Source organism: Callionymus lyra, chromosome 1 (assembly GCF_982586985.1).
Source record: "Callionymus lyra chromosome 1, fCalLyr1.hap1.1, whole genome shotgun sequence".
NCBI classification, from domain to species: Eukaryota; Metazoa; Chordata; class Actinopteri; order Syngnathiformes; family Callionymidae; genus Callionymus; species Callionymus lyra.
Window position 1 is genome coordinate 11,830,502 of NC_141818.1, and position 13,182 is coordinate 11,843,683.

General features: G+C 38.7%; 1 protein-coding gene across 1 annotated transcript; it reads right to left on the reverse strand.

Annotated features, from left to right (window-relative positions):
• Positions 1-1,426: 1,426 nt before the first annotated feature.
• Positions 1,427-12,479, reverse strand: LOC148087992 (T-box transcription factor TBX5-A-like). Its single transcript, XM_087793674.1, has 9 exons — positions 12,421-12,479; positions 12,012-12,155; positions 11,472-11,566; positions 11,234-11,353; positions 8,573-8,720; positions 7,620-7,772; positions 5,696-5,787; positions 3,688-3,932; positions 1,427-2,214 (listed from the first exon to the last, which is right to left on the reverse strand). Exons 2-9 carry the CDS (start codon positions 12,147-12,149, stop codon positions 1,649-1,651), a joined length of 1,557 nt encoding a protein of 518 aa, XP_087649800.1. The 5' UTR covers positions 12,150-12,155; positions 12,421-12,479; the 3' UTR covers positions 1,427-1,648.
• Positions 12,480-13,182: the final 703 nt, after the last annotated feature.

Here is a 13,182-nt window from a genome sequence, read left to right on the forward strand (position 1 = left end):
GGGGGGGAGGGGTGGTTGGGTCCTAGTTTTAAATGATGTGGTTAAATATTCTTGCTAGCCTCCAGCATATCATCTTATGATAAAGGCAAGTAAGCAATTAAATAACGGGATGTTTCTTGACCCTCATCTGGACCTTTGGCAATCCTGACCTGACATTTAGTGGCAGAGACTTGGGTTTTCATCTGCTTAAAGCACCAAGTTTAAATAAAGCAAGAGTGTTACCCACATAGAGAGAAGTGAGAATTAAGATAAAAATGATAAAATTCCAGTCTACGCGTGAGAAAGAACATGTTTAATAAACCTTATAATCTGATTTAAAATCGTTGTATCAACAGATTAATACTGGAGTTATAACACAAATGTTACCATCTATGGCAGCGTTCACACAAATAAAGTGATTCTCTATGAAAATCCTCTGAAATTTATTCCATATTTCATATATACATCTGTCTTTATTTTTCCATAGAACAGAACAGTTTCGATGCCACGACTATGTATCACCGGATGAAAATCGGGGGCTGAAGACAAACTGGGAACAATAGCGTCTTGTTTCACAAGTTACCACCAACTAGTCTTTTTACAAATCTAGAGTCATAAATACTATGAGCAGGGACAATTCTATAAAACACAATTAAAAAAAAAAGAAAACTCTCACAGGCACACACTGATATTCACACACACACACACACACACAAACAAATGCATATTAGGGAATCAAACAGTTGGGTTAAATTGACTTGTTACTGCATATAAAACATTTTCAACCAAATACAAAAACTAAAAAAAATCTCACAATGCTTTTTTAAAAATTTTAAGTCACACACTTTCGCTGGATCAAACATCCTTTACTTGCCCTTTTTTTTCTCACAATTTTTGCTGAGCAACCCTCGCATGTCGACTCGTACGCCGGACTCATGAATTATTCATGGCCGACACGCACACGCTATACATGTGGCCGGTCAGCTGGGACTAAATGAAAGTCAGGTGCTCATTCGCCGGCCCTTCCGCGGACGGGTCGAGCCGATTGGTCGAACGTGGGGGGGGTGACCGAGAGGACAACGGTGACAGATGCGTGACGCTGAGTTGAGCATTTACCCAGAATGCAGTTGAATCAGTGTTTACAGGTCCTTCAGCCTGTAGCGTGGTCTAAACAAACTGTTTATCTCGACGCTCCAGCGCCTGCAGCTACTACCGTCTCAGTGGAAATTAACTCATAGCGTTCTTGAGCCGAGCTGACGTGGGCCACTCACACACATTCACAAGAGCGCACACAAACTCATGCTTTAATTCGGAGCTGAGACTCAGCTTAGTTTCCCTAAAGAGAGAGGGGAAAAAAAAAAACGTCTCCCAAGGGGTCCTCTCGGAGAGATTATTTTTGGGCATCAAATGTGAGCTGTGTGACTTTACATCCTTCATAATTCTGGAGTCACAGAGAGAGAAAAATAAATTCTCAGCTGGTCAGATGGAAGTGCAAAGAAAACAAGGATCATCTCGCGATTGTGCAGTTTTTTTTTTTTAAATCTTTTGATTTCCATGTTCAGTTTTTTTTTTCTGCAGAAGGGAGGGACGTTAAAAAGAGAGGAGACCACTTGACCGCACAAATGGATCACATATACTGTATGAAAGTCTGCGTCTCAGTCGTGTCCGGTTAAGACGCCGCGCTCCATTCGGGGACCCCGCATCTGATCTGGGTGTGCGACTCTAGCGTGTGGTACAGAGGCGGAGACACGTTGGAGGCGAACCGAGGAAACTCCCGGACGGGTGGGCTCAGCTGTCGGCCGTGGACCTGTTCGGAGCTCTGGCTCTGGTAGGGGTCGTGAGCGACGGGCTCCCCCAGAGGTGACGGACTCTGGTGGGCGATGGTGCTGAGACGTGAGCCCTGGGGGCTGGAGCTGTAGGCCGGGTGGGTGGCGAAGGCCGGGTAAGGCTCCATGGGGGTCATGGCGGAGGGGAGCGGGCAGGAGTATGACCAGGACGCGCAGCTGAGTTCCTCCAGTCGGCTCTCCGACGCGGCAAACATGCAGGCCTGCCGCTGTCCCATGTCTGAGCTGTAGGGGGAGTCAGAGAGGCCCAGGGCTGGATTGTTGAGGCTGGGCGGTGGTGGGGGAGGATAGTGGGAGGGATGGTAGTACGGTTCGCCTTCACTCGGAGAACTTCCAGAGAAGGCTTTCTTGTAAGGATGCTGCTGGTTCACTGACGGACAGTTGTCTGACACTGAGGAGCAGAGAGGAGGAATCTGGTTAATCCTTATTTTCAATTTGACTAACAGAAAGTTGTAAAACCACGAGGCTTCGTTCTTAATGTTAAAATGCATTTTAAATGTTTTTTAAAGAATCAAAATGGTTTAAACAAAAATATTATTTTGGCCTGGAACCATTATTTCCTATACAGTGGTCCCTCAATCATTGCAGGGGTTAAGTTATGAAATCCCCCCACAGTAAATGAAATAAGGTAGTAGTGACAATTACATTTTTCACTTCTTTTTAAATAACAAAATGGACTAATTTGAATGTACAAACTCAACATTGCCTATGAGGCACCATTCCTCTCAACAAACCTCTTAGTAACATTGAACGGATAGCTCCGGTAATGCTTTGCCGCCCAGCCAACCAATCACAGCTGTCGATCACTTTTAACGAAGCAACATAGACGTGTCATTTAAATACAGCACTGAAGGGACCGATGAGCCGTCACTCAATAGAGCGTTGTGTAGAAAGGTTTTATGGGAGTTCACTGTTTTGTCGGCACCATGAGTAAAGTTGTTATGGTAATTACTGCATTCCATTGTTTGTGGTTATGTTTAATATGATCTGTTGGTAACATATACACAACTTTATAATAGAAGTCATATAATGGCGAGGGTTCACTGTGCTGCTAAAAATCCCTTCTTGCCTCGATGACTTCCAATCTCAATCAGATTATGGCAAAATTATGAATAGACAGGGCTGGATTAAAAATGCAACGTTTTGAAGATCACCTACCACAAATTGAATTGTTTTTGTTACGAAAATCCATATGTCAATGTAAATGTAAATCTACACTTTTAACCTATATTCAAAATTACTATCACTTTTATTAAAATGATGCCTGTGATAAAATACATTTTCTTTCAAAAATAAAAGTATTTTTTCTTAGTTAAAAGAAAAATAACGAATTATACCCATCCCTGTTCTGACTATTATCAGCTATTTTTAAATCCTTATAGGGTTTAAATGGGTTGACATCTGACCCCTGAGTCACAATAAAAAGGTGAAAAATCTGTATTGAACTCAAGTTTTATTATTTTTAATGCAATGCAGGAATATTAGTGCGTCCTTAAAATGACATGGTTGTCATATTTGTTTCTAGATACGAATTTGAATATGAATATGATATTTCTTGTGACAGTTTTTAATTTAGAATTGTTTTCACCAAACAATCCAAGCTTTGATGTTTTCAACTCATTTCAACTTTTGCATGCGCACGGCAAACTAAACACATTAGCGTTGACGACCGTCGTACATATTTACAGCTCTTTAATTACATTTATTACACTCATGACAGTGCGACTAAATCGTGGCTACGCTTCTCACGTTTGCGAGCCAAGATTTTAGCTCAACGCTGCATCTTAATGAAAAAATTGTCACGGAGAAACTTTTGTGACCTAGAACCCTTGAACAATAACTTAGACGCACACAAGAGTCGTACCTTTCCTCCTGCTGCAGTGGTAGAGCTGTGGCTGCTGGCCGTGCTGCAGGTGAAGCGAGGGAAGGTTGTAGTGGACCGAGGCGCCCAGGACCTCCTGAGGGCTGCTCAGACCATTATCGCAGCTGTAGGGTGACCCGGCGGTCTCGGGGGATCCCTGAAGGCCGTGAATCTCGCTGTTAAACGGACTCCCGGTGGAGCAGGTTCTCTGGCGGACGTTGCTCCGGGGCACCACCGGATAATCCTTACTGCAGAAAAGGGTTGTTTACAAATAATACCACCGGCTCGAGTACGAGCGACGTAAACAGACGCGTTTAACTAAATAGCTCGTGTTTTTTCGTCGGCCCTCGTTTCAAGTGTGCCCGCCCGCCCTCCATGCCTTCAGCTCTGATCTAGCTCTGTGCACACTGGCCTCTTGGTGAACTCTTTGCTAGTGCAGGGGACAGCAGGCCACATCTCCCCAGCTCGCGCCGAGATGGTGACACACACATGCGGCCGCACACACACACACACAAGCGCGGTGGCTGTGAGATAATTTGCCTCTCTAAAAATAAACATCTATCCATGTGTCACTTTGGATCCACTCCTCTCCTTTTCTCTCCTGTCTACAAGCACAATAACACAAGGCTGCTGTGTTCATATCTCCCCCCTCTCCCTCCTCGCTCGCCGCCTCGTCTTCTTCTGTACGATTTACAGTGAGAGAGAAAAAATGATGTACGACCACTTTTCGCGACTACAGTGCCACACTTTTCACGACACCGTCAGATCGACGGATGATGAGCGGTTATTGCAACGACTTTGAAAAGCTCCAGTGATTCTTCAACCATATTTCTATCTACAGTAAAACAATGATAGTTTTTATTAGTAGGTAGATAATAACAATTTAAATATCCAAATGACCACTTCCTGACACTATTATTATGAGTTTAAATACAAATATCTTATGTAAAACTTAAGTGCTAAAAAAAAAAAATTGGATTAAAATTAAGAAAAAAAATTGTTTTAATTGTTAGCAAATACATGATAAACCTAAAGTTATAAATGTAATGATTAAAAAAAAAATTGTGAATTTATGGAATTTAAATTTGACAAAAAATATATACGTATAAACACAAACAATATTTGAAAAATGTTTAAAACACACCAATCAGGAATAATATATAGTTTTAAACAAGTACGAGATATAAGCTTTAATATTTATATTTTAATGTATTCCCCTCATTTTATTCCATTTATATTTATTGAATTTCACTTTACTTTACACTGTCAAAGAACCAGATATGGCCCACAAGCCAGTTCATGAAAATCTAACACTAGTGAAGGAACTTTTTGAAAGAACATTCATTTTTAGATGGTTTTATCTTGAAGTTGGACGTCACATTTAAAGTAAACCCATCTTTTTATTTATACTCTTTTAAATATTATGATTGAACTCAACGTGGGAAAAAAGACCACCAGTATTTTTATTTTTAAGTAAAAACAAGCTGGACAAACATAGCTAGCTTAAAATTAGCTTTAACTGCTTTGCTATTAAGATTTTCAAGTTTAAAATGTAAAAGGGAAACTATATTAAAAATTTAATTTGATTATTATTTGATATTTACATGATTTTTCTACACATTCCCATGCATTTTAAATCTGTAAAAATCAACATCAAGAAATGGCTTTAATTTGAAAAACTGTGACCACATGAACACTTCTTGAGTGAAAAAAATGTCCAAATAAAGTCTTGAAATGTCATATTTAACTCAACAAATAGCCAAAGTCCAAATGGTGCAGATGGTGACAGATGATGATGAGAGGGGACTGAGACGTAGTTTGGGGGGATGCTCAGCTTGTATGCTTCAGGTGACAGTGTCTGAGACCCTTCAGCACTTGTCTCACACACACACACATGTGCACGCTCATGGACACGCACACACTTGGCCATGTCGTCTACCATATGCGCACCATCATAGAGTGGAAGGAGACACTAGGGGCAGCAGCGAGTAGGTTTTATAAAGGGGCTCACCTTTGTAACTTGGCCATTCGATGAAGCTCATTATCGTCGCTGCCTCTGAAGCCTTTGGCGAACGGGTTGTTCTCGATCTTCAGCTGCGTGATCTGGAAAAGATTGAACGCAACGGTCACGCTTTCACATTCACTGACAGAGTGGAGTGTCTTCTCGCCAGCTGACTCCAAGTAAACTGTTTACCCAAACAGTCACCAGGTTTAAGGGTTCCAGGCCAAAGCTTTTAGAAGTCTGGCTTTGATCTCCGGGTTCCCAAGTTCTTCCCGGTGATGTCATGGAGAGGGAAACCTTTTGTGTGTTTTGAAAGAATTAACATTCTGCTTAAGGGCGTGTCCATCACACAGCTGGTGAGGAGACTGCAGATGTGACATCGGGTCAGGATTAAACAAACTTTGAAGAGCCGGCCCCGAGACCGATAACGTCCACAGTGAACATGCGTTATTGCTCCTTATAAACAAGCGGACATCTTTTATTAACATCACTTTGACTAATATTTCTCTCTCTAGTGACTGATTTACTAGTTCTAGTACTTTTAGTGTATTTCGGTACACAGATGTTAGTTGCAATCCTGGCTCTAAACAAATTGTTTTAACTTTAATTGGTTGTGCTGCTAAGCTAAAAAGCTAGCTAAATTGCTAATAGCTAAAGCTAGCTAGTTTAAATGATGATACAGTACATATTTTTTGCAATTGATTTTAAATTTTAAAACAATTTAAATCCCAGGCGATATGGCAAAGTGGTTAAAACTATCAAATAAAATGTATCAATTGCATCAAAGCAACATGATTTAATTTTTAATCTTCTAACCTAAAATGTAAAGGTTTCTCACAAGGATCGACTTTCATATTAAATATGTAAAAGACGATTGAAAAATGAAGTGAGACGTCACTACATTTCAGGGGGGGCTGAGCCTGCATTATTGATCACACACTGAATGAGAAGATCTCTAGTTCTCTGTGACAGTTTCACCAGCTTTAAGTCATGTCTCCCTTTTTTTTTTACAGCCAAATAACCAGTGGCAACACATGCATCCACGCGTGTCATTAAACACAACCTCGGTGATCCCGAAAGCTGTATTTTAAACTGTCAACTCAAAACATTTCAATCTTTGCTTTGCTCAGGGAAAAAATAAATTAGCCTAAAGATCTGTCGCTTTAATCAAGCACTTGAGAAAAAAATCCCCAATTTTCATTTTGTTAGAAATTACGTTAACAGCTACTTTTTTTTAGTAAATAATCTGATGTTTATCTTTACATTAGTTACACCTTTGAAACTTTTTTTTTAAATTTGAATACACTTTCAAGTTGTTAAACGATATCTTGATCTTCTCGTATAAACAAACATTTAGTCTGTTTCTTATTTGATGCACCAAAAAAAAAAACTCGGAACATTCCGGCAGTCATCCTTCTTGGGTGTCATCAACAAGATCAAGGGAAGGAGACAGATCATTACACACAGATGCACATTCACCCCCGAAAAACACCCACGTTGATTCTCTCATTGCAAACTGGGATTTGTAACCCGAAAAAAAGGCCAATTTGCATCTTATTTGCTTTTCGTGTCCTTCGCCCCAATGAACCAAATATTTGTAAACATGTCAAATATTATAAAAACTGCAGGCTTTTCCTTGATTTTCTGGAACTCCTGTTGTGTTATCAGTTTTATCTTGATCTTTAAAATGTATACTTTATTGAATATTGTTTTGATTGTTTGAGCGCTTTGTGACCCTGGTCTGGAAAAGCGCTATACAAATAAAAATGACTTACTAAATTACTTACACGTTTTTTAAGGGTGTGCATGTGCAACTAAAGGCATCTCTTAACACGTTAGCAATTATAGAGTAATTGAATCAAGGGGGGGGTCGTCCTTCAACATGAACATCTCAGGATACTTCAGGGTGTCCATGACAATGTGTAATTGTCACCTTGTGGTTCTGGTAGGACGTGACGGCGATGAAGGCCGTCTCCGGGAAGACGTGAGTGCAGAAGGCCGTGTTCTTGGAGCCGAACCCGTTGTTCTCGTCCGCCTTGACGATGTGGAGTCGGGGTTGGTATTTGTGCATGGAGTTCAGTATTATCTGTTGCGAGAGGGGAGGGAGGGGGAGGACGGGGGAGATTGAGAGGGTGAGACTGACAGACCTGTCATGTTCCCACCAGCGGAGCTGATCTGGACTGGAGGTCAGACTCTTGAGAGGGTTTTGAGAAAGATGTGCGATCTACACATGAGAAAGATTTTAAATGATTTATGTCATGCGAAGAAGTAACGATGGCGATAACACCTGGTATTACTTGTTTTTACTCAAGCCCTGTTCAGGGATATATATTCACGTGTGGTCACAGATAATGAGTCGGCCATGTTGCTTCGTATTTCCTCAGATATTATGGAACATTCATGAGATCTTTGAGTTAATGTTGAATTTTAGAAAAAAAAAATCTTCCCTATAAAGTCTTGAGCTTGTAATTAAATCACTGACCTTTCTAGAGAAAACACTAGTTTATCCACGGGGGGGATGAGTTTTTAAATGTGACCACTGTTGATATCCTTCAGTGTCTGGAGTGTCGTGTGGGTTGATGTTTGGCCGGAGACAACAGTGGTGCAGTGTGGAGGCTGTTATGGTGATTTAGAGGGACTTTTAATTCAGGACAGTGAGCTTTATGAGCTCCAGGGTTTTCCTCTCTCTCTTTGAACCTGTGGCTATGGTGAGTGTGATCACTCTTGTTGAATTAAAAACAACCACTCAAAATTCGCCCACTTTGTATTTTAAACGACCAAAAGAGGACAGTTTGATGGGGTTTCATACTTTACAGTCAGTCAAGAGTTATGACAAACAATCCGACATTATATAGGAGTTTAAGGAGTAGGGTGGTGTAGTCTTACATGTCCGAATGGATCCAGGTGGTTATTGGTGAGTTTGAGCTTCTGGAAAGAGACGAGCTGGCGGCTCCAGTGAGCGCCGGTGGCCGGTGAGTCCGGGTGAACGTAGAGCCTGCCGGGCATCGCTGGTTCCGCTTTCCCCGTCACCGACCTGGACCACAAGAGAGGAAGAATAGGTGATATTTCTGATGGACTACGTTAACATTTCGTGGCTCTTCTGTGTCGAATTGTAGTTTTAGGGTTCTCCCAAAAGTTTGTGTCGCTCGATATTTATATATATATAATATAATAATAAACCGGAAGTCAAAAGTGCAGCGAGATCACACACATGCTAGGTTTCATGCTAGCGACCGGATGACAAGTTTTATTTATTTATTTATTTTTTGCCGATTTTAGTGCTCTTGTTTTTTTGTTTTTAATGCTTATCAATATTTACTTATGTTTACCCTATATTTATTCGATCCTAATATTCGTGAATTGATTCATTTTTGTTTCGATATCAAATTTAAATCCGTGTTTTCCACCAATAAATTATATTTAACTGAAAAGAAAAACAAAACAATTATCCAATCGTTTAAACAACGTTTTTAAACGTTTGAGTTTAAAAGCTATGATGTAATTATAGCAAAACAAACACGTTCCAAATTTGCATAATAAAAGTATGACTCAAATTAAAAACGTTTAAGAGATCTTTAAGTTTTGAGTGGAGGTGCGTTCAAAGTTCTTTGTAAAAAAAAAAAGAAAATGTTTCCTAAACTTTATTTTATAATTACGAAAACGCAATTCAGCCGGATTTTTCTAATTAATAGTATGTTTGTTTAGATTCTTAAGTAAAATATATTTATTGATTTATGATTTGGAAATAGTTCATAGCAACAGTTTACTTGTTACGTTAATATTGGGTTGTTTACGCTTTTTATTTTAAATCCAAATAATTCAAAATAGTCACTAGTAGAGATAGTAGTACGGGTTAGTGAAATATTATAGAACCGAGAGGATTTAAAATAATGACTATAAATGTCAGTATAGCGCATGCGCGTGTTACTTTCCCAAAACATTTACATTGAGTTTTTGTCTAACTTTGTCCCAACAGAAACGTCAGCGTTATAATGGTGTCTATATCTATCACGTTGTGTTATTTTAGAAATGTATTTTAACTAATTTGTTGACATTCTAACAAGAAATAAAAGATTCTCGATTTTTTTTTAACTGAAATTGATAATGTTTTCTTATATATAATCCAAGTAGTTTTTTTCTTTACTAATGATTCTCTTGAATTTGAATCGGAAAAACAAGATGACAGCAGCGTTATAGCTTTGTGGACGATAATAAAATGTATTGGTTACCATTTTAATAAATTATTAAGAGTGGACCATCCATGCGAATATTATGTTTCTTTTACACTTTAAAATACTCATTAATGTATATTAAATTTAAAAAAAATCAACTCATTATTCATATCTTATAAAACATAATGTTATCTAGTAACAACAAATAATAAGCGTATAACAACAATACTTAATTATTGAATTATCGATAAAATCGAGCGTTTAAGATCAATATTCTAGTGTTATTTTTAGTTTAAAATCTATTTCTGATCTTTGTGAATTATATTATATATTTCATGTATATATTATATTTCAGTTTTAGGTGCATACGTGGCAGCTACACGTCTCTATGTCACTCCACACACACACACACACACACACACACAGATCGTCGTGAATCGGTGCACAGATTTGTAATCGTCGTGTGTTCGGATCCCCCCCCCCACCCCCCTGTAGCACAACATGGAGCTGAATGAAAGACTCTAATCCGCTCTGTCCGCCCGGTGAACCCTTCATTCTGAGATGTAACCGGCGGGCAGACACGGGGGGAAACACGGGGAAGTAGGCCAGCCGTCTACACGAGGGACGCGACCTTTCCGCGCAGCAGCGCGGAGGCTTGACCGCCATCATGACCCGCGATAGCTTTGTTTGGATCCGCAGCTTGTTTTTCACAATCATATTGAAAATCTTTTTTCTGTTCGTATGTTCGGATTGAGGCCTTCCGATGGATTTGTGGAACGCGATGTATCAATATAGCTATTATTCCCCCTTTATTCCATCTTTACAATTCAATCAGTTTGTTTGAGAATAACGAATGCCACTTTTAATATATAATATTTTAATTAAAACTTCAATGTTAATGTGTTGTTATTTTTTTTTACAAACGCCTTGAACATCGGAAATTAACAATGCAAAAATATAATTAGAACCTAAATGGTATTTCATAATTTAAATAATAAATGAACAAACTATGCACTCGCTGTTTACCGTTAATACTGCTGGCGTTAAAAATAGTTGGTTAATTAAACAGAATGTGGCAATTTTCTTGATATTCAAATGTATATTGTTATGGTGTGAATAAATGTATTATTTGAATTGTAATTTTAATAAAATATTATTCAATATCTTTCAAATGAATGGAGAAAAATACATTCAAGGGGAGTTATTTTATTTTTTAATTAAAAAAAACGACATTACAAAATATATGATGAACGAAAAGGTCGCACTGCTAAATGATCCAACCCTGAAACAGATCCCATCTCTAATGATAAAAATGACATTTATTTAGCTGTATTTTATTAGCAAACATTTTAGTTAATAAAAATGAAATACCGACCATTTGTTGTCCGCAAATTTGTAACGGTGGTCATCTGCAGGCACAATATCCATCAACAGGATGTATTTTGTTTTGGGGTTGAGTCCTGTCACCTTCACTTTATAACTGGGGAACATCCTCCTGCACAATAAAAAGTCAATCCGAGTTATGATCAAAAGCATTTCATCCAAAATAAATTATATTACATAGCTTGGGACCATTAAACAATGAATATTAAATTGTTATTTTTGGCTTTTACCTTCCAGCTTTTGTGATAATCATCTCAGTCCCCACTTCGTCAAACTTGGTCCAAAGTTCTCTATCGTGGAGAAAAACTTTAATTCCTTCCATCCCCTACAGCAGAAACACAAGCATGAAGAACACACAAAATGACAACAACAATCTCATCAATCACCTAAAAAAAAAGCTTCCACCATTCAAAACTGCGCTTCGGGAACGAGACAAAATGTCAAATTTGGGGAGCAGATGATCCTCCAATCATTCCCAATAACGTCATATATTCTGCGTTTCCTTTTGATACCAGTGTAATCTTTTTCAATTCTTCAATTTGTTTGTACAATTTAAAATGATTAAGTACACATTGATACATAAAAAATAATGCATGTAATGTATTCAACCAACTTATATATATTGTCTCTATTTAATAAAACATACAATGAATTGTAGATTGAATACGTTTGGATTGAAAATAAGTCCCCTGGGGCTGTGATGTGGCAACAATTACCCGGATTTACTCACTTTTTACATTTAAAAATATAAAACCGAGTGAAGCTCTGACCTGGTGTGTGGAGCCAGCCTGGGCAGAAGAGGGTGAGTTAAGAGCAAAGGCGTTGATCTCCTGTTTCTCTTTTGGGGAATCCACACAGTCCGAGTCTGGACGATCTGGAAGACCGAACTGGTCTCCACCGTTAGCCATGTTCCACTGACGGACACAAACACACACATTTTAAGACACGATTTTAAAATGTGTATCTGCTCTATTTTTCGAAATAAAATACACAATTTAATTTAGTTAAATTACAAATAATTAATATCACTTGTGGCAATATTCAAATTGTCTTTTTCTATGGTTTTAAGATATTTTCTTTTGCTTTATAAAAAAATGATTCTCGTGTTAAAGATTGTTTGGAACCAAATGCGTTCAACAGTTCAAATGACAGCAAGAGTGTTGTCCTCATGGCCTTTACCTCAAGCGCACTGCTCTGCCCTCCTCGCAGAAAACTCGCACATCCTGCAACCAGATCACGAAATTGTGGAGCTTTTTTTTTCAGCCTCCTCTGATGACAGGAATATCCACGCGATCCCACGCAACAAAAAAACAAAAACAAGAAGGTATCAAAATCCCAGCATGTGTCCAGATGAGGTGAGTTACTCCTCTTCTAAGATCAGATCAGAGATGCGCTGATGTCTCCCTCGTTTATCTCGCTGCTCTTCTTCGTGCCCTCTCGGTCCCAGAGACAGCCCCGATTTGAACCCACACATCACATCCTTCATTACAAATGGAGTCAGCGCTTAGACCCGCCCACTCCTGCCTCTCCTGCTCTGCCATTGGTTGGTTCTCAGCATCGGTATCTGCTGCACACAAACCATCACCGTGGCTCTGGTCCTTCGTTCTTACACACACTTATTCATAGGAAATAGATTTATCTTCAATCAATGCCACAATATGATCCCTGCTTTTTTTTGAAAAATGTTGTCTGAATGGATAACGTTTCCCAATAATGACGCAATAGTTGATTAATAAAAAAAGAGGGGGAATAAGCGAATAAATACATTGGTATATCCCAATCTACAAAACAGAGACAGATTATAATTCATTTAAAAAAATACATATTCTCAAATTTTCAAAATATGCAATATAACTCAAAAATAATGAATGGATACAGAAAATCAGATTATAAATTGTTTCAATTACATTATTGTGACTCGTAATAATTTCATCAACAGTG